Source organism: Vicugna pacos, chromosome 7 (assembly GCF_048564905.1).
Source record: "Vicugna pacos chromosome 7, VicPac4, whole genome shotgun sequence".
NCBI lineage: Eukaryota > Metazoa > Chordata > Mammalia > Artiodactyla > Camelidae > Vicugna > Vicugna pacos.
Genome location: NC_132993.1, coordinates 78,443,036 through 78,463,565, shown reverse-complemented (window position 1 = coordinate 78,463,565; position 20,530 = coordinate 78,443,036). Strand labels below are relative to the sequence as shown.

General features: G+C 39.6%; 1 protein-coding gene across 1 annotated transcript in view; it reads left to right on the top strand.

The window, feature by feature from the left end:
• Positions 1 to 17,471, top strand: part of LAMB4 (laminin subunit beta 4) — a 107,404-nt gene extending 89,933 nt beyond the window's left edge. The window contains 6 exon segments of the mRNA XM_072964032.1: positions 2,827 to 2,971; positions 4,673 to 4,880; positions 7,294 to 7,432; positions 10,105 to 10,278; positions 11,575 to 11,728; positions 17,332 to 17,471. Coding sequence (XP_072820133.1) covers positions 2,827 to 2,971; positions 4,673 to 4,880; positions 7,294 to 7,432; positions 10,105 to 10,278; positions 11,575 to 11,728; positions 17,332 to 17,471 — 960 coding nt within the window.
• Positions 17,472 to 20,530: the final 3,059 nt, after the last annotated feature.

Sequence of the window (20,530 nt, the reverse complement as noted above, 5' to 3'; positions counted from 1 at the left end):
CATATACATATATTGTGTGTCTATCTGGAGAGAGAGAGACAAGAGAAAAACCTCAAAGTATGTTTATAAGACATACATAGACTTGTGTGCATGTTTCCTTTATAGCCAGCACTGTATAGAAATGGAAGACTTCTAGCCTTGAAGTTTTGAAAACTATGGAGCTCTGAAAGCAAGGAATAAATTTTTATAAATTCATGGGTATATTTGAAATTCTACTAAGTAGACAAATTTTAATGTTAGAATTTAATGTTAGAAAGTATTTTCATGGGAATATATTCTTAATGCCTTGAACTCTTTCCTATGTTGATAGACTTGATAAAGTTGTTTTACTATTTAAGCACCTGATAGCGGAATCTCTAATACTTTAAGGTGGTTTCACTTTTCTAGGCATAATAATAAATGAGTATAATTTTTAATTACCTAGTTTTCTTTAGGTTTTTTTGTGAGTGCTTTATATTCATCTTGAAAGGATGAACACAGTTTTAGGTGTTGTGTGAATACATCGTATTCATTCTTGAAAACAAGATGATGATTTGCTCCATAGTTTTTTTTTTTTCTTTTTCTGGCAATATACGTAGAGCCTTTGATGAAGAAGAAAAAGTTCTTAAAGAGCTGAATTTTTCACCAATAAAAGGTAGATATTCTATCAATCAGCATTGTTGTTTGCAAGCAACAGAAACCAACTCCTGAACAAAAGAGAAATGTATGCGAAGACATCTGGGTCTCAGAACTGAGAGGAGTGTGGAGAGTCAGCCTTGGGAAAGGGGTGAGGACGACAGACAGCTAAGACACACAGCCCCGTGCATGCTCACACGCATGTTCAGAGCAACAGTTCGCTCCGTGCACCTGAGCTCCAACTGGTCCCACGTCCTAGCCCCACAAGCTCCACAATCCAAGTCTGGAGCAACCTTCTGATTATAATCAACTTGGAGAACGTCCCTACACATCCTGAATGTTGCAAATTTAATTTACGTAGTCAAATTCTGTATTGCTACCTCGTTTTTTGCTGATATGTATTTCTTTAACAGATGTTTATTGAGTACCTGTTGCAATCCCGGGCATTTATCTAGATCCTGGGAATACAGCCGTGAACAAATGCAGATCCTGGTCTTGCATCCCTGTGGTGAAAAAAATCCTTAATCATTTAGTGTAATTTTAAACTACTATATTGTCCCTTCTCAAAAAAAAAGGAAAAAAAAGAAATCTCACATCATTTAAATAAGCCCTGTGTTAAGCTATTGCTTTGAAAAGATAACCCCGAAGTACATATTACCCGAATCTGGTTCAATCAGCACATAAATGGAGAACTGGAAAGGATGGGGGATGTCTTGCTGATAAAATGGTGTGCTGTTTTCCTCTAGATTAGAAGGGGGAAGCGTGCCAGAAGAGATTGCAAGAGAATTCTCAGGAGTCATGACAGAGGATGGATTGCAGAGAGATGTTTTAAGAGTGAAGTAATCGAGCAATCTTTCTTTCTTTCTGAATATGGCATCAACTGATCTCCACGGAGATTTCATCTGTATAATTGGTCCTGAGTACTTATTTCTGGAATTCTCATCTTACTTTCATGCATTCTCACATACTACTTGTCCATTTTATTTTTTAATTGAAATATAAGTGACACATAACACTGTGCTAGTTTTAGGCATACAACATCATGACATAGTGTTAGTTTTAGGCATAAAGCATAATGACACTGCTACATGTATAATGTTGCAAAATGATTAGCACAAGAAATTAATATCCGTCACCACGCGTAGTTACATTTTGTTTCTTGGGATGAGAACTTTTAAGCTCTCTTTTCCCAACTGCTATCCGTTTTCAAGTTGAAAAAGTTTTAGAGAATTATGGAACAACAGAAATAGTAAGATACATATTTTTAATCATGCAAGTGTTTCTTTTTTGTTTCATCATTTGCCAATGACTACAATTAAATCCTTTCCCACAAAATCTGTATGACTCAAATTAAGCAGTCTCCCTTTGTGGGGAAATAAATGGAGATTTTTCCCCCCCTAATTATGTTTGATCCTAATTAGCCCTACTTCTGTCACAATTAATTTATTAATTACAGCTTAACTTGTGGATGATACTGTCCTTTTGCTCTCGGTCTTTTCTCTTTCTTTAATTTGTTGGAATCCCAAGGAAAAGTCCATGACCTTTCTCAAATCATACAAGGAAGAATTTGCACTTCTAGGTTGTAAGCATTTTAGTTCTGTCATTTCTCCACCAGGTGTACAGTGTTTGGAATTCATCTTTGTAGCCTGCTCTGAGTTCAAACTCATTTATTAAAAGGAGAAATGTTTTCTTTGTAGCTTTCAAAGAAAGTATATTATTTGAATTTGAGGAATGTTTAAAAGAGTAACTATTTTAACTTATATTAAATTTATTAATATTTTAACTTATATTAAGGAAAATGTTCTCAGCTTATTAACTGCACTGATGACTGTAAGTAGTCCTAACTAATTTCTGTGAAATCTATTGCTGTTATAGAATGCAAACATCTCAATAAACCAGGATTTGTATTTTAGATTTGTATCAGGAAAAGTCATTAGTACTCCATCAATAATTGTTTTCAAGTAACAACTTTGATCACTAATAATGTTTTAAGAGATAAGTTCACATTATTAAGGAAACAGGATAATGAAAACAAATAATATCACCTTTTAAAGGGTTTTAAAGGATTCCTTTAAAAGGAATCTGTTGTTTCATTACCTAGACTTCTGTTTCTTTTTTAATGAGTTCTATTTTGGTCCAGCTAAGTAAGGAAACATCACAGAATGTGCCTAATTATTGTATGTTTGCCTTGTACTTTTTTTCTTATTCCAGATTAAGAACATAAGTAAACTGGCAGAAGTCTCCAAAACCAAGGCCTTACAGGTAAGTGAGAAGCTGAGGAATAAGGAAAACCAAAGTGACTCTGAAGAATAAAAAATGAATCTTTTAATCAAAAACCTGAAAACATTTTTGTTAGGTAGCGTTCTAAAAATACTAGGCTAATTTTTATTTCTTCTTCTCTCCCCACCACCACCCCTACCTCCTCCCCTTCTTTACCCTCCGCCCCCTCCTCCTCCTTTTAATATATACTCAAACATCACAACCAATTTCAAATTACATTCTTTGGAAATGACATGCCTAAATCAAAACCAGTATGTACTCCTTGGTTTTAAATTTCTTAATGAAAACAATCCCAAAATATTAACTCAGTGCCAAAAAAATATGGTTCTTTGTATAAGATTCGTTTAGTTATAAATCCTAGAATTGAGTTAAAATTCCAAACAAATGAGTTTGGTGTTTAAAGTTATTTTATTTCTTTAAAATAAAAGAAAAGTCCAGCACAAAGACTCTGCCAGATTCTACAATTTTCTCTGCTGACAGAGTGTGTGAGATCAGCTATGCCAACTGTTGGTTAGTATGTCAACTTGTAGTGAGCTAGCATCTAAAATATTGGTTATTAACTTCTATTGACTATTTTCCAAGACTCATGTTGGCTTTCTGTGACTGACCAAAAGGAACTATTTGGTTCATTATTATTATGAATTATTCTTATACTTATGAACATATTATCCCTTATTTTGTGTAATTTGGGGAGAGGTTTGTTTTAAACTCCAGAAAATTATTAAAGATAAATATCAAATAGTACAGCTGGAAATGGTCCTGAAACCTCACTTTCTGCAAGTTTAATCTCTGTGGTCCTCTGAGGCCCACTTCAAATGCGTTTTTTTTTTTTTTTCAATGGAGACACTGGGGATTGAACCCAGAACCTCATGCATGCTAAGCACGCACTTTACCACTGAGCTAGACCAACCCCCTTAAATGCCTTTAGATGCTCTTGCTGGAGTATTTCCTCCTCCTTCTGGACGCCACATCCTTTTGTCTTGTATTTATCACTTCTGTTATAAGGAGCCAGAGAGAGACAAAGCGCTATTACCCCCCAAAAGTCTATCTTCCACTCCAGTTCTCAAAGGGGACCAATTTTATTTTTCTGAAAAGCTGGGCACAGATGTATTTACAAGTTTCTTTTCTTGTGTTAACTTCCTGATTTTTAAAAAAAAATTAAAATTTTATTGAAGTACACCAGAAATGGACACATTGTAACTGACTATACTAATTTCTTGATAATATGTTATTCATACTATACTTTATTCTGTTTTGCTTAATTCCCTTCTCAAAATAGATCTTTGAGAAGTAGCATTAGGAATAGTTACCCAATTATGCAGATGAGCAAAAATTGTGAGCCTTTTTAATGTCATGGAGGATGAGAGTAGACTTTTGTTGAGTCCAGACCCAGTGCTTCCCCATTGTCACATCCTTTGTGTTCAGCTTTTAATGATAGGCATCTTAACATTTTCATTGCTTTTGAACTGTATTTATAATAAGCTGTTTTTGTGAGGACATTTTGTAGAACACACAGTGTTCCAAATCTGTAATTTTTCATTTTTCCAACAAGCATTTGTGTGGGGTGTATTCTGTGTTATATGAGCAGCGTTTCTTTCAGAGAGAAGGGAAAATTGAGGATGAAGAAGAATCGAAGGGACATATACGATCTAATCCCTGGATTCTAGGGACACAGAATCAGATGCAAATACATTTGACTTAGAATTTGTTGTGGTGATATTTACAAGACACAGTGATAAGGAGACACAATTACCTAAAACCCACCTTCTTTTTTAAGAGGAAAACGTGCCTCCAGAGGACATAGAAAAGGTTGTAAATCGTGTACTTGACGTCTGCCTACCACTCACGTCGCAAAATCTAACCCACAAAATTGACAAAATACGGAAATTTACACAACCTTGCGAGGACTACAGGACGGAGGAGAACAGGCTACGTAAAGCAGCAGATGGAGCCCGAGAAGTTCTGGTGAAGGCAAAAGCAGCCAAGTAAGTAGAGTAGTAATATCCTCCTCCTGCTCTAACAGGCCATCTGCTAAAAGGCCATCTGAAAAATGCTTGCCTAGGGAGCTGTAACTGTAGTTCAAATGAAATTATCCTCCAGTAGTTCGTTGTCGCATGTGAAGGCCACGCTGTCTGCGGCGGTGCCCCCAGGAAGCTGGAACTAGAACGCAGCGTGCAGAGATGCTTGCTTCCCATTTTCTTTGGACTCTGAGTGCCCTCCCAGGGGTCTGTTACCTCTTTATACCAAAATACACCAATGAATGCTATATGCTAATTATATGCCAGTATCTTTACAGGTGGTGGGAATGTCTGTGTATTTTTCCCTTCTTGTTTACCTATTTTTGGTTCTTTCTAGATTTACTGCAATAAGCAGTACTTTGAAAATCTAAGTTAAAAAAATACATATCACACTAAAAAGATACAGTGGTGAGGAAGAGAAGAAATGCACACTAGTGCCCCAGGGATATGGTACAGGAGTAGAAAGATACGCATGGTACAGAGTTAACAAAGTCTGGATTCCTTTTGCCTGTGTGGACTTAGCCAAGCATAAAGGAGAAGCCGTCCAGGTTTTTATGAGCATGGGGTGCCGTGAGTCAGGGTCACAGGGTTGGTGGATGATGCTCATTACGTCACCAACACGCACCCCCATTTTTGGACGCCCAGAAAAAGGGTTGGAGACCTGAGCTGCCTTTACTGTCTCATCATCCACTTCCATAGATGAAGTGGACCAGACTCAACCCAAAGCCCAGCCATTCCAGTTTTAACACTTAAAACTATGAAAATTAAGTAATTGCGGCACAATCACACCACTGTTAAAAACAATACTGATGAAGGAGTTTTAGTAACACACAGAGAGTCTTACAGTGTAACATTCATGCTTTTTAAAAAGGAGATAACAGATTATACATGGAAGAGATGTCAATCATGAAAAGAAAAAAAATCTTTCTGGACAAAAATGCTAGAAAATGCCAATATCTTAAAAGGTAGTAGGATTATTGGTAAATTTTCCCTTCCTGGTTTTTCTTTTTTTCTTCTTTTTTGGGGGTACTTTCTAAATTTACTATAATGAGTAATGCTTTGAAAAAAATCTAAGGAAAAAAGTAATACAGTTAAAAAAAATGAGGCGTGTTATGAAAAGAAAAGGCTTGGGAACCCCCTCCCCACCTCCAGTAACTGTAGAGAAAGGAGTGTAGAAAGAGAAAGCTACACACTGCATGATTCCAACTATAGGACATTCTGGAAAAGGCAGTGAAAAAGATTGGTGGCTGCAGGGGGTGCGAAAGGAGGGATGAACAGACACACACACAGAAGTTTTAAGACAGTGAAAATACTCGATATGATGCTATAATGATAAATACATGTCATTATACATTTGTCCAAACCCACAGAACAGACAACACCAAGAGTGAGCTCTAATGTAAACTGTGGACTCTGGGTGATTAGTATCTGTCAGTGTAGGTTCATCAGTTGTAACAAATGTACCCTCTGGGGCGGCATGTCGATAACTGGGGAGGTTATGCATGTAAAGGGCCAGTGAGTATATGGGAAATCTCTGTACCTTCCTCTCAGTTTTGCCGTGAACCTAAGAACAATAGTCTTTAAAACAAAACAAAACAGAACAAAAAACCAGAGAGATTACCCCTGGGGAGGAGAAGATGGGTTGGATTGGGAAGGGGGTGTTTTGCAATTTGGCTATTTTTGCCCTCACGCAAGCATCTCTGATGATGCCTCTGTTAAGGTCTGTCTGATACTTCCCTGGCTTCGTACATTCTTCCCAAGGTAGTTCTGAGCCCACAGGTCTAAGTATCCGGTGACCGTTGACTCAGGGTGAGCTCATTTTTGTAAAATAGACTATCACTTGGAATGTTTGTGATTTTAACCTCTGACTGGGCCCCTGGGCGGCTGGAATGTCAGTGAAGCTTAAATAAACCTGAATAAACACAGCCTGAAAATGCAGGACCTCTCATTCTCTCGTTGCTCTTTGTGGAGCCTCTTGACTCTCCCGCCCCAACTCCAGTAAGGATTCCGACAGTGTTGCCAAAGTTTGAGAAATCAAGAAACTGGAATTGGCTGAGGATCGTTTTCTTATTCACAGCTTGGCAGCTTTATCCCCTAAACGTCTCTGCTTATGACAAGTTAAGAAACAAGACCCATTTCCTTGATTTCCGTATCTGGCAAAATCTATATCTATGTGTGCATATGTATGCTTTTTATTAGCATTTAAATATCCCTGTTTCTAAAAATGAAGATTTCAGCACTTTGCCTTGCTTAAGAGTAATTTAAATTTACTTTATAAGTAATTCAGTGAAGTTTTTGGTTGCGTCAAATGAACTCTGAAGGTGAAATAAATGAATAATTGTAGAGTTATCTAATCTGCTATGTTAATATCTCACTTTAGAAAAGCAGCAAACATTCTATCAAATCTTGACAAAATGTTGAATAAGTTGCAGCAAGTTCACATCACTCAAGGACAGGCAGATTCTACCATCGCACAGCTGACTGCCGAGATAAGAACAATAAAAAAGAATGTACTGCAGGTATTCCTCTCTGTTCTTTGAAACTGACCTGAAGTAGATTTTGAGTGTGGAGACAACACAATTTTTACTTATGCCAGTGTTCGCCCTTGTCTTACCTGTCTGATGGGCTTGTCATGGTGATAAATAAGATTATGATAGTATTATGTGTTTAATTAGTGTTCTGTGGAGCTCTCCCAGCACCATTTCATTTCCTTGATGACCATGCCTAGGGGATGAAGCAGGTGCTGTCCCCAGCTCAGAAATGAAGGAACTAAGACTCAGGGAGGTTAAGTGACTTGCCTGAGGTCACACAGTTAATTAATGGTAGATTCGAGGCCAGTGTTTATCCGTCCTGATACCAGGGGAAGTCACAGACTTTTTAAAGCTCACCCATCAAATAAATTAATTGTGGCCAAGTTTTTATAACTAAGTTTGCATGAAAACTCATCAGAGTATCCTAAAACTGAAAGAATATCTTGCCCAAAAGAAAGTGTTCTCTCCAGAGTTCGGTAGGAATAAAGCCATGGTTTAACCCAGGTGATAGATCCAGAAGAGAAAGACTGGCAGTTGAAGGACAGGAGGGGACCTGGCCTGACGGTCTGTGACGTCTCCCTCCAAGGCTCCATCCTCAAGTACATGTCATACCCCCTTCCCAGAAAATTATGAGTTTCTCAGTCTCTATTTGTCAGCTGTGTTTTATTTATTTTTTAATTTTTTTAAACTTCTTTGCTTTTTTTTTAGTTGAAAGTACTGGGGATTGAGCCCAGGACCTTGTTCATGCTAAGCATGCGCTCTACCACTGAGCTGTACCCTCCCCGCTCAGCTATGTTTTCGATACCTAAATACAGCCATCTTGAAAAGCAGAAAGCAATAGAACAGGAAATAGTACACCAGGAAATAAAAATGTTAGCTATAAAAAGGTTACCTAGAAAGAGAGGAGCAAAAATATAAAGAGGGACTCGAAGTTTTCCCCTTCTAGACATATACTTTAGAACAAGGGTTGGCAAAATACAGCGCATGGGCCCAGGGGCCCCACCAACTGTTTCTGTATCCAAAGCTACAAATTCTGTTGGAATACAGCCACATATTATCCATGGATGCTTCTGCATTACAATGGCACAGAGTTGAACGGCTGCAATAGAGACTTTATGGACCACAAAGTGTGAGATATTTGCAATCTGACCCTTTACAGAAAAGGTTGCAGATTCCTGCTCTTGAAAAACTCCCACATATGCCTGAGGGCACAGGAAGGGGCTTCCATTGCTAAAAGGATGGTGGACCAGTACACCCAGGGAACCTCCTAGTAGGAAAAAAAAAAAAAACTAGAAATGTTTCAGGCTGTTTTGACAATTTTTTATTTGTTTATTTTTTAGTTCTTATTTTTCATTAACACGTCGATTTACAATGTTAGTTTCAGGTGTACAGCAAAGCGATTCACTTATACATATACATAACTTTTTTTTCAGATTCTTTTCCATTACAAGTCATTACAAGACATAGACTATAGTTCCCTGTGCTGTACAGTAGGTCCTTGTTTATCTATTTTATACAGAGTAGTGTGTATTTGTTAATCCCAAACTCCTAATCTAACAGTTTTTTAAACGGCTACCTGAATTAGTAAGAAATGGAGGAAATCTTCAGAGGCCAAAAATGACCGGAAAGCATGATCCAGAGAAGTAATCAAGCATGAACCTGACAGCAGGCAGAGGGTATCTGCCAATCCCAGGTGTATCAGAGCCGCTGGTTTATAGCCACCTTGCATAGCAAAGAGACAAAGCCATGCAAGAAGGGAGTCAGACCCGTGCATACAGCAGGGACCCCAAAAGGCAAACCCTCAGGGAAATGTTACACTACTAGAGAGAGAGAGTGTAAAGACATTGGCCTCTGCGTGGAGGGAGAATGTCTTTGCTAAGAGTTATTAACCGTAAGCCAGCTCTCAGGTGAGATGGGCTAATTCATCCTACCTGGGTGGCCCCATAAACCAAGCTAAAAATGTCATTTGCAGTGGTCCTGGGTTGGCAGGGCCCTCGATGCCTGACAGAGTCGATGAGAAATCCTTTTCAAAGGAGTGCACCTTAAAACCAGGGCTCAAAGGATTCCCCTAAAACACATAAAGAAAGAGATTGCCTTACACAGGAGTCATCAGAAACAGTAGACGAGACAATCAGAATGCAGGAGACTGCAGATATTACTCCGTTAGTGGATATCCCAAGACAAAATAAGAATGTTGATTATGTTTAAGAAAATTAAAGAAGGTGTGAAAGTTTGACCAAAGAGCAAGAGACAAATAGACAAATGACCAGTCACATTTGACGTCCAGGTAGGACAAGTAGAGTCACTGAAATAAGAAACAAGTATAAGGTGTTCATTCATTATTGTGTATAAGGGCTTCCATTTGTAAAAGGATGATGTACCAGTACTCCAAGGGGCCCTCCTAGTAGGAAAAAAAAAAACAAAACTAAAAATGTTAGGCTATCTTAACAATTTTTTATTTTTTAGTTTATTGTTATTTATTTTAATTTAATTTCAATTGTTATTATAACTTTGTTTTAATGGAATAGAAATAGCAAAGGAATGATTTTCTCTCCCTTTACACCCAGCTTATCTTCTGAGCAGTAATTACATCATTTATGTTCTTGTTTACTTGTGACATAAAGAGCCTTTCTCCTCTCTAGTCTTTCATTCAACAACAGGTTGACCAACAGGCTCAGGAGACGAAGAAGGAGCTGGACTTAGCGAAGCAGCAGTCAGTGCTGGAGGGTGGGCTTGGCCGGCTGAGGACCAAGTTGCAAAGCAGCCCGGACGAGGCCACCCGAGTGCGAGCTCAGGCTGAATCAGCCCGGCGCCAGGCTGGGGGCCTGGAGGAGGTCATCCATCCCACCCCTGCCACTGAGAGCAGACAGACGGTGCTCCTTTGAGGGATGATCCCTTAACCCCAGATGTTTGTGCCGTTTGTCAGCATTTGCCTTAGTGCCTGTCCACGCTCAGGGGTGTATGTTTGTAAGGACTGCACTGGGTAGGGAGGCTCTTCTGTAAGTGGAGGGCTGTCTCCAGAGAAGACAGAAGTTTTTCAGCCAAATCATATTAAACTGTTTACTCTCCACCCACTCATCCTTATTACAAGTGGTACCTTAGTCAGATTTTTCGTAAACTTCCAAACTTTCGCGATTTATGTCATGGATCTATATTGTAGGTATTAGCCCTTGACTAAGTAAATCACATAAGAGATAAAGAAAACAAGACATGAGGGTCACCTCCAAAAAGAGTAGATCAAGTTACGGGAATCAGAGTGAGTTAATTAAACCGTTGTGGAAAATGGCCTGTTAATTTCAACTGCTGAAAGAAACTATCAGCTCATTTTCCTGGCAGGAGGTCTTTGGTTGGTCGCATTCATACAGCAGCTTACGCCCAAGAGATGTTGAAGTGTGTTGATAATTGGTGTATTCCCTTGCTTCTCATTTCTGATGTGCTGGGTCAATTTTCCACCAGCAGGAGCTGAGGGCATTTTCTGTGGAACAGAGGTTGAGAAAGGCGCTTCCTGCCTTCCCTCGACCACTTCCATGTTCCATTCCTGGGTCTGAATTCGTCTGTTTACCATTATGTAGGTTGTCAACCCCTCAGGCTGACCCCGGAGATTTCCATTCTAATACTGCGGGAGCCCTTCACACTAACCCCCCGCCACTTCCCATCTGGAACCCTTCCCTCCTCATCCTCTCTCACCTTTCTGCCAACCAAATAATGTCCTTGCTGCTTCTGAATCTTCACTGCTCCCTCTGAACTTCACCTTGCACTTGGCAACCATTCAACCTGACTGAGCTAAACCTTTGTCAGGGGCAGCACTGGATCCATCTTGTCCTCTGTACCTCTGATCTTACGTCGTTTGGGACACACCATTCTCTCATAAAGAGTTGTCTTAACATGGAATAATGCTTGATACTTTATAACAGAGAAATCTGACTTTCTCACTGAAGCTGAGATTTTTTTTTCAGCCTGAAAAAAAATAAAACCCTACAAACAATGCACATAAAAACTTCGTCGGAAATATCTTATGGATTCAAGTGCAATGACTCTTATTCCTTGTATGAGCAGTCTCAGGCAAACATCATGCATATGTATGTGTTTTATTAATATTTTCTGGTGATGGGAGTGTTGCTCTGTTACAGGAGTTTGTTGAGCTACAAAATCGATATGCTATTCTTCAACAAAATATAAGCCTTGCGGGACTGACGAAGAACACATTAGGAAAAGTGAAACAGCTAAAGGATGCAGCAGCAAAACTGGCTGGAGATACAGAGGACACAATAAGAAGAATTATAGGTACTGATTCTTTTTATTTTCCCAGCATTACTGAGGTATCACTGACACATAGAATTGTGTTTTTCAAGTGTACATTGGAATGATGTGATGGATGTGTACGTTGTGAAATGACCACCACGATTCAGTTAACACATCTACCCCCTCACACAGTTAGGGGAGTGCTAAAGATCTGCTCACATATGTGATACAATGTGATCGATCCCCAGAACCCGTTCATCTTATAATTGGAAGTTTGGACCCTTTGAGCAACGTCTCCCTCATTTCTCTCATCCCCCAACCCCTGGCAGCCCCCATCTACTCATCCTATGAGTTCAACTTTGTCTTTTTTTTTTAGACAGGAGTGAGATCATACAGTATTTGTCTTTCTCTGTCTAGCTTGTTTTCACTCTGCATAAAGTCCTCCAGCTTCATCCATGTGGTTGCAAATAGCAGGGTTTCCTTGTTTCTTACGGCTGAATTGTATTTGTACATATATGTGTATGTATCTGACATGTATGTGTATCTCACATTTTCTTCATCCATTCATCCATGGACACTCGGGGACACTTCCATGTCTTGGCTACTGTGAATAATTCTGTGAACACAGGAGTGTAGTTACCTCTTCGAGATACAGATTCGGATTTTTTCAGATATATGCCCAGAAGTGGATTCTGGATCATGTGGTGGTTCTAACTGTCCTTTTACCCACTCTCCCGATTTGATAGTGACATCATAATACTCCCCCCATCCTGGCAGAACATGTCCCAGTTCCAGTTTATCCTTGATACAGTTTAACCAGTTACGAGTCCACTGAGGAGACAGAAGTAGGAACTGGGTTTGTGCAAAGGAGCATGCCTCTTACCTGGTTTTACTTCAAAGCGCATCAATGAGCATCCGCTCTGCGTTAATCAGAACACACTGAGTTTGCCTTTGGTCACCTCGAAAGGCCCTTGTCCTAGCCTGGGGCTTCTCAACCAGGGGTGATTTTATCCCCTCCCCTGGGGATAAAAAGGTCTGAAGATGTCCCTGCTTGTCACAGCTAGGGGTTACAACTAACATTCTAGTGGATGGAGGCCAGAGATGTTGCTAAGTGTCCTGTAATGCTCAGGGCATGTCCCGGACAACGAGTAATTATTCTGCCTGAAGAATCAGTGGTACCGAGATTGAGGGGCCCTGTCTGTCCTAACCTGTGCTGCTTCTCTTCTCCTCTCCTACAAATGGCTCTTTTGGAGTCAGTATGATCTAGACACTAGGGCGCTAGGTCAGGTAGCATGGCTTGTAGGTAGCAATCCAGAAGGAATCACAGCCTGAACACGGATTTTGATCCAGATGGAAATTTTGATGCCCACACAGTGTAGTAAACATAGAATACATACAATCAGAGTCAATCAGAGTATTTTTTTCCCACAGCTAAAACTCATGATTTTTCTGGGCAGTCATCATGTCTGTAACTACCTCTAAATCATCAAGAAATATCAGATGATGAGTGGCCTAGTTGTACTTTTAGTTGTATTTATTGTCTCCCCAAACTTTAAAATGAAGCATATTCATCTGGAGTATAAGTAACTCTCAAAATATTAAAATAACCCGAACTCCTCACTTATAAGTGCTTCTTTGTTATAAAATGGGTTGTCAGCCGTACGGCCACTTAAATCATCGCTATGAAATGAAAAAAATGAGAATGCAACTTCAGTGTAGGCCAAAGTCAGGAAAAATACATACCAAAGTGTTAACATTAGATATCTCTGGGGAGGGGGAGAGTGAAGAGAACAGCACTACTTTTTATATTTATAGAATAGTTCTAAAAGCAGTGCATTTTTTTTTATTTTCAGTATTTTCATAATAATTTTTAAAAGGAAACACTATGAAAGATTCAGAAAGACAGACAAATGTGTTTACCTTGCACTCCCTGGGCAATACCATGAAAAATCAATTTCTATTACACAGACCTTGGTCCTTACAAAAGCATGGGGAGAATATTTTCTTTTTTCTTTTTTGATAGAATTTTAAAAATTAAAGTATAGTTGATTTACAATGTTTCAGATATACAGCAAAGTGATTCAGTTATACACATATATCTATCCCATTTCAGATTATTTTTCATTATAGGCTATTACAGGATATGGAATATAGTTCCCTGTGCTGTACAGTAGGTCCTTGTTGTTTATCTGTTTTATATGTAGTAGTTTATATCTGCTATTCCCAAACTCCTAATTTATCCTTCCCCCTCTTTCCCCTTTGGAAACCATAAGTGTATTTTCTGTGTTGGTGAATCTATTTCTGTTTTGTAAATAAGTTCATTTGTCTCATTTTTTGGATTCCACATATAAGTGGTATCATATGATATTTGTCTTTCTCTGTCTGACTTACTTTACTTCGTATGACGATCTCCAGGTCCATCCATGTTGTTGGAAGTAGCATTGTTTTTTTTATGGCTGAGTGGTGTTCCATTGTATATATGTGCCATGTCTTTATTCATTCATCTGTTGATGGACATTTAGGCTGCTTCCATGTCTTGGCTAATGTATATAGTGCTGCTATGAACATTGGAGTGCGTGTGTCTTCTCAAATTAGAGTTTTCTCCACATATATGCCCAGGAGTAGGATTGCTGGATCATAGGGTAAGCCTATTTTTAGTTTTTTAGGGAACCTCCATACTGTTCTCCATAGTGGCTGCACCAAATTACATTCCCACCAGCAGTGTAGGAGGGTTCCCTTTTCTCCACATCCTCTCCAGGATTTATCATTTGTAGACATTTTAATGATGGCCATTCTGACTGGTGTGAGGTGATGCCTCATTGTAGTTTTGATTTGCATTTCTCTAAAAATTATCGATGTTGAGCATTTTTCCATGTGCCTGTTGGCCATCTGGATGTCAGTATTTTTCTGTCTTATATTTTATGTCAGGATCCACATTCTTTCCACTTTTCCCCTATAGGCTAAAACATTCACAGTTCTTGAAATTAGGTTGGAAAAGAAGTTTAAGTCAGGGAACTTCTCAGAGAGATAGAAAGTAATGCATTCAAGGGGGTGGGTATAGCTCAGTGGTAGAGTGCACGCTTAGCATGCGTGGGTTTTGGGGTTCAATCCCCAGTACCTCCACTTAAAAAAATTAAGTAAATAAACCTAACCACCCCACCAATAAGTAAGTAAATAAATAAATAAATTTAAAAACTAACTTTTTAAATTGGATGTAACTCTAGGTCATGTGATTAAAGGAGTGTGGTCTGAGTTATCCATTCATTGCATAACAAACCACCCCCCAAATTTAATGGCTTAAGACAACAACCGTGTACATGAGTTGCCTTGGGGGTTCTTCCCCCCCGGTCTTTCTTGGGGTGTTACTCAAGCGGCTGCATTTGGTTGATGGGTCAGCTGGCAGGTCTGCCAGAGGCAGGGCTTGCTGGGATGCTGGGTCCGCTGGGATGCCGGGCCTCTCTCTACAGTGTCTTCCATCCCAGGCCGCTTTACAGTGCGTGGTTGCAGGGCTCCAGGAGGGTAGGCGCGGAAGCCGCACAGGGCTTGAGGTCCTGCAGTGTCCTTTCTCCCTTTTTCTTTCCTTCTTTCCTTCTTTCTTTCAGTTTTTTCATTTATTTTTTAATTTCACATGGTGGGAGATCATTAGGTTTTTATTTATTTATTTTAGTGCAGGTACTGGGGATTGAACCCAGGACCTGGTGAATCCTCAGCACACGCTCTACCACTGAGATGTACCCAAACCCCTTCTCCTGCTTTCTGTTGGTCAAAACAGCTTGCGATACTGGACCTAGTTTGGTGGGGAGAGGGTAAATAGATTCTATTTCATGATGGGAGGAACTAGGAAAAATTGCACGGGAATTAACAGAATCAACCACGGGTGTGGAGGTCCTGAGTGACTAGCAGCAGTGAGAAGCCATTCACGTCCGTGGTCTAAAGGGGCAGCAGGAAGCAGGAGTGGGAGCGCTGGGGAAGGACCCTGTGCACGCTGGAGCAGAAGGGAGGAGGCCACTTAGAACTGGACTTGAGAGACGTCAGAACTTCCAGAACCCTGCTGCTCACCAGAGAAGGAGCCTGCTCGCTTTTCCCACCCCAACCCTGCCATCGCTTCTCAGAGCCGTCCAGCGGCCAAGTGTGAACGAAAGCCAGAGCCAGGTGATGTCATCCACGGAGCTGGCTTTGCAGGACATAGAGCAGGATGAAGAATGGATGGGCGGGGGGATGAAAAGCAACCAGCACAATCTTACTTAACTTACTTGGTAGAAACACAAGGCTCTGGTTTTTCTTTCAGTACAAATACCCTTCCAATGCTTAATTCCCTTTTCAGTCCAAAATGACCCGCCTTTGAAAGTTTTTAATGACAGAATGCTCCCCACCCTCCATGGTGGCTCCTTAGTCTTTGAACTGCTGTGACTACTAGAAGGTTCTTGATAGTCAGACAAAATCTTCCTCCAGGGAGCATTCACCTGCTGTTTCCATTCTCTTTCCTCAGGAGGACCCGAAGCACATTTACTCTGCTTTTCTGGCCACAAATACGTGAAAATAGCTATAGCACGTGCCCTGAATCTTCTTTCTCTCTATGAAACATAGCTGGTTAATTCACTTTTTGTTCACAAGACGATTTCAAAGTTCTTCACCTATCTAGTTTCTTCCTCTAAACACATGCAACATGCTAGTTTGACACTTACCCCAAACCAACTGGGTATCTGGGTGTAAACTGACCATGTGAAGTGGAGCATTAGCCTGCCTTCTTGTAGAAGTTCTACTTCAACCTAAGGCCAGTTTCTTTTCTGACTATTAACTGTATCTCTCTGTACCTCTTCCATCCACTACTCTGTGGGCTCCTTGTTAGGGTTTACTGTAATTCCCAGTATTTGTTGAAGAATGGGTAAGTAAATAGATGCATGGATGGATGGATTCATGGATAGATAAGAGTGAAAGGCATCAGGGACTCCAATATCAGCAGAGAAGAGGGGAGGATATAGCTCAAGGTGTAGAATGCATGCTTAGCATGCATGAGATCCTAGGTTCAATCCCCAGTACCTCCATCAAATAAATTAAACCTATTTACCAGCCCCACAAAAAGAAAGAAATCAGGCAGAGAAAGATAAGAGCTGTACTGTATGATATCACTTATATGTGGAATCTAAAAAATACAACAAACTAGTGAATATGACCAAAAAAAGGAGAAAATCATCAGAGAAGAATGAAGAAATGAAAATGTCTTTTAAAAAATGTCTTCAGTCCTTTCTACTGAAAGATTGGGAAACCCTGAAGTGATAGACACGTGTTCAAAGAAAATGAAGTTAAAAGAGCAAGAAGAAACCTTGGGAAATACAGCGCTTTACCAAATCCACTCAAGGCTTATCCTCTGTCTTTCCATCTCTAATGAATGCTAACCAGTCTTAGACTCACATTGATAAATGGCTTCAGATAGAAAGTACTTTTTTGACACAAATATCAATTTGCTGATTTGTGTGCAAACCTTGAGAAGTCTGGTGGAAATAAATGCTTTATCCATTGGATCAAAACACGAAACTAAACATGTCCTTAAGGGACCCATAAATCCCGGTGTTTGGTGTAACGTGGATGTCCGGGAGGAGTGGGTCAATTGAAAGTGTATCATTCACTTCGTTTTCTTCTTTCAGATTTAGAAAAGAAGGTCCAAGATTTAAATCTAAGTAGACAAGAAAAAGCTGATCAATTGAAACAATTGGAAGATCAAGTCATTGCCATTAAAAATGAAATCGTTGAGCAAGAAAACAAATATGTGACCTGCTATAGTTAGGCAGAGTTCAAGTGAAAAATCACCTGTGCTTTCTTTGCTGGCTTCTGATGAGCAAACTGCTGTGCTGTGCTGGAGCCTTGCTGAAGCTGGGAAACACAAATGGTCAGCCTCTTCTGCCTCTCTTCCCCCAACCCCTTCCTTGCCGGATGTAGCTGTGCGGTGAAACTTGGCCAAGAAAAAGCCACTTTATCTGTGGAAGAGAAAGGGAGATGTAAAGAGATTGTCTCTGGTTTCAGAAACCTTTACTCTCGCCTTCCTTTCCTTTTCTAACTGCATGACAAGTACAAATCTATAAAGAAGTATTCTACGCACTAATACTCACGTCAGTCAAATGGACGTAGCATTAAATAGATTGCCAGAAGCTGGGGAGTGGGGACTGAGGCGATATTAATTGATGGGCATTAAGTTTCAGTTGAGCAAGATGAGTAAGTTCCGAGTTCTGTACATTATACATATAGTCCACGATTGTGTGTTGCACACTTTAAAAAAGCATTGAGTGTAAATTTCATATTAAATGTTCTTTACATGATAAAATAAATATCTCTAATATTAGGATGGAATAAATATGGATGGTCTCAACTAGATTGTCCTATATTTTATTTTTATTTGGATTTACTTTATCTGTAAAGCTATTATTCTGTTCTGAATACAACGCATACAATTCAAAATGTAATGTGTTTTAACACCTGCTTTCCTTCATGTTGGTTCTCTAAACCAAAGGATTCTGTTTTCCCCAAATGGCACTGATACAATATTTAAGAAGATAAATATTGAGCTACTTTCCCTAATTTGCCTGCAAGCATTTTTGCTGTAAAATCTGCTACTTGTTTTTAAAAGACCAGCAATCATGTAGTTATTGTTTTAGTATAAAAGATCAGATTGTTTCATTTCAAAACGGATCTATGATTTCATATTAACTTGTTTTTGGCATGAATGTTATGTAATTAGAGCACATTGCCACTGTTTGTGAAAGCGCTCCTTCAAAGGGATTATTTTAAGGGAATTTGGCCCCACATTTTTGAATAAGAAATAAGACACATCAATGCTGATGTATGAAAGAGGAAAAGCAGCTGGAGCCATTTCCATCAAGGACTGACTCAAAACAGAAGGATTTAAAAATTCAACAAGGAGGCTTTAGGATGACACACAAATAGGAAATTTCTTAAATGGAGGTTATGAAGGAGAATTGTGGTTTCCCTGGCAATCCTAAAGAATAAAATGAAACTTTTCTGAAGGAAGGACCACCGCAGAAATGTCTCTCGAAATATGTGATGCTCCAGCACTTAGACTTCTGGAAGCCTGCACCAGCAAACAGCACACGGAATGAACCAAATTCGAAGAACATAGCTATCACAAACTACAGTTGTTCACTCCACTGCAGGGGGAGAGCACACTCCAGCTTTCCCACTAGGGTACTGACTTTTGACTTTGCATAAATGATTTTACAAAAGTGTGGTTATTGGTTTGCAATAGCTACCTTCGATAGTTCTGCCTTTTTCAGGGGGCAGACTGTGCAAGTAATAGGCAAGAGTGTGTGGAAAGGGTTAAAGAGACAAGGGTTTCTGTCCTCTGACTGACACTGTTGAGTTTCGGAGAGACAGAAAATTCCTTGGCCATGAGGAAAGCAAGTGATCTGGGGAATCGTTTGCAAGGGCAAGATAAACCCATCATCCCTGTGCACCTCCAGGGACTGCAGTTTGATGAGGTTAGGCAGTGTGTGATGTACTTTGGAAAAACTGCAAGTAAAAAGTGGTTATGCTTTCTAAGCTTTGGTGTTGAAAATAATAAGATTTGGTTATCTTTTGTAAAATGTACATGTGTGAAAAAATCTCATTCTGCAGTAGCGTCAGATAAATCGTCTTAACTTCTGTTCCTTGTTGTATCAGTTGTTCAAGATGTGACCGAGGCCAAGAGTCAGTGAAACAGTCTCTCATACGTTGCAAAGTAACTTGGCAATGGATAGTGAGATCTCTCCTAAGACCACGTAAACCTGTATATTAAGAAAATAATCTTAAACATGGAGGACCTTGTTGTTTGTCTATTTTTTTAATGTAGTAGTATGTATCTGTGAATCCCAGACTCCCAGTTTAGCCTCCTACCCCTGCCGTCCCCACCTATCAGGTAACCACAAGTTTGTTTTCTATGTCTGTGAGTCTGTTTTTGTTTCGTAAATAAGATTCTAACCCTCCTACACTGTTGGTGGGAATGTAGTTTGGTGCAGCCATTATGGAAAACAGTATGGAGAGTCCTTAAAAAACTAAAAATAGACTTACTGTATGATCCAGTAATCCCACTCTTGGGCATATAACTGGAGAAAACTCTAATTTGAAAAGACACTTGCACCCCAATGTTCATAGCAGCACTATTTACAATAACCAAGACATGAAAATAACCTAAATGTCCATTGACAGATGACTCGATAAAGAAAATGCGGGTGTGTGTGTGTGTATACACACACACGCACATATACACACACAAATACTACTCAGCCAGAAAATATAATAATAAAATACGTCTCCCTTTCTCTTCCACAGATAAAGTTTGCACCATTATGCAGCAACATGGATGGACCTAGAGATTGTCATACTAAGTGAAGTAAGTCAAAGACAAATATGTAATATCACTTATGTGTAGAATCTTAAAAAAATAATAATACACATCATAATACATTCTTCATCCCATCTTTTCTTCTAAAACAAAAACAAGTGTTTCCACCAGACATAATGCTGCATTCACTCAGCCGTCTGAAAGCACATCCACCCTGACTTCAAGGGAACCAGCCCAAGGTCCCAGCACTCAGTGCATCCAGCTCTAAGACCGGGTCTCCAGCTGCACTCTGCTCCTTTTCCCCTTCTGTTACAAGTCTCCCCTGATGTACCGAACTCATAATCAAAACAGTACAATTCACTACCAACATACACCAAGTATGGAATAGTTGGGCGGGGAAAAGGGGATAAAAAAGTTAAATATATTTTGTAATGAAAAATATAAGTACATATAAAGCATCACATATTGAGAAACACAGATTAAGTTTGCAGACTTCCCTTCTGCAACACCTC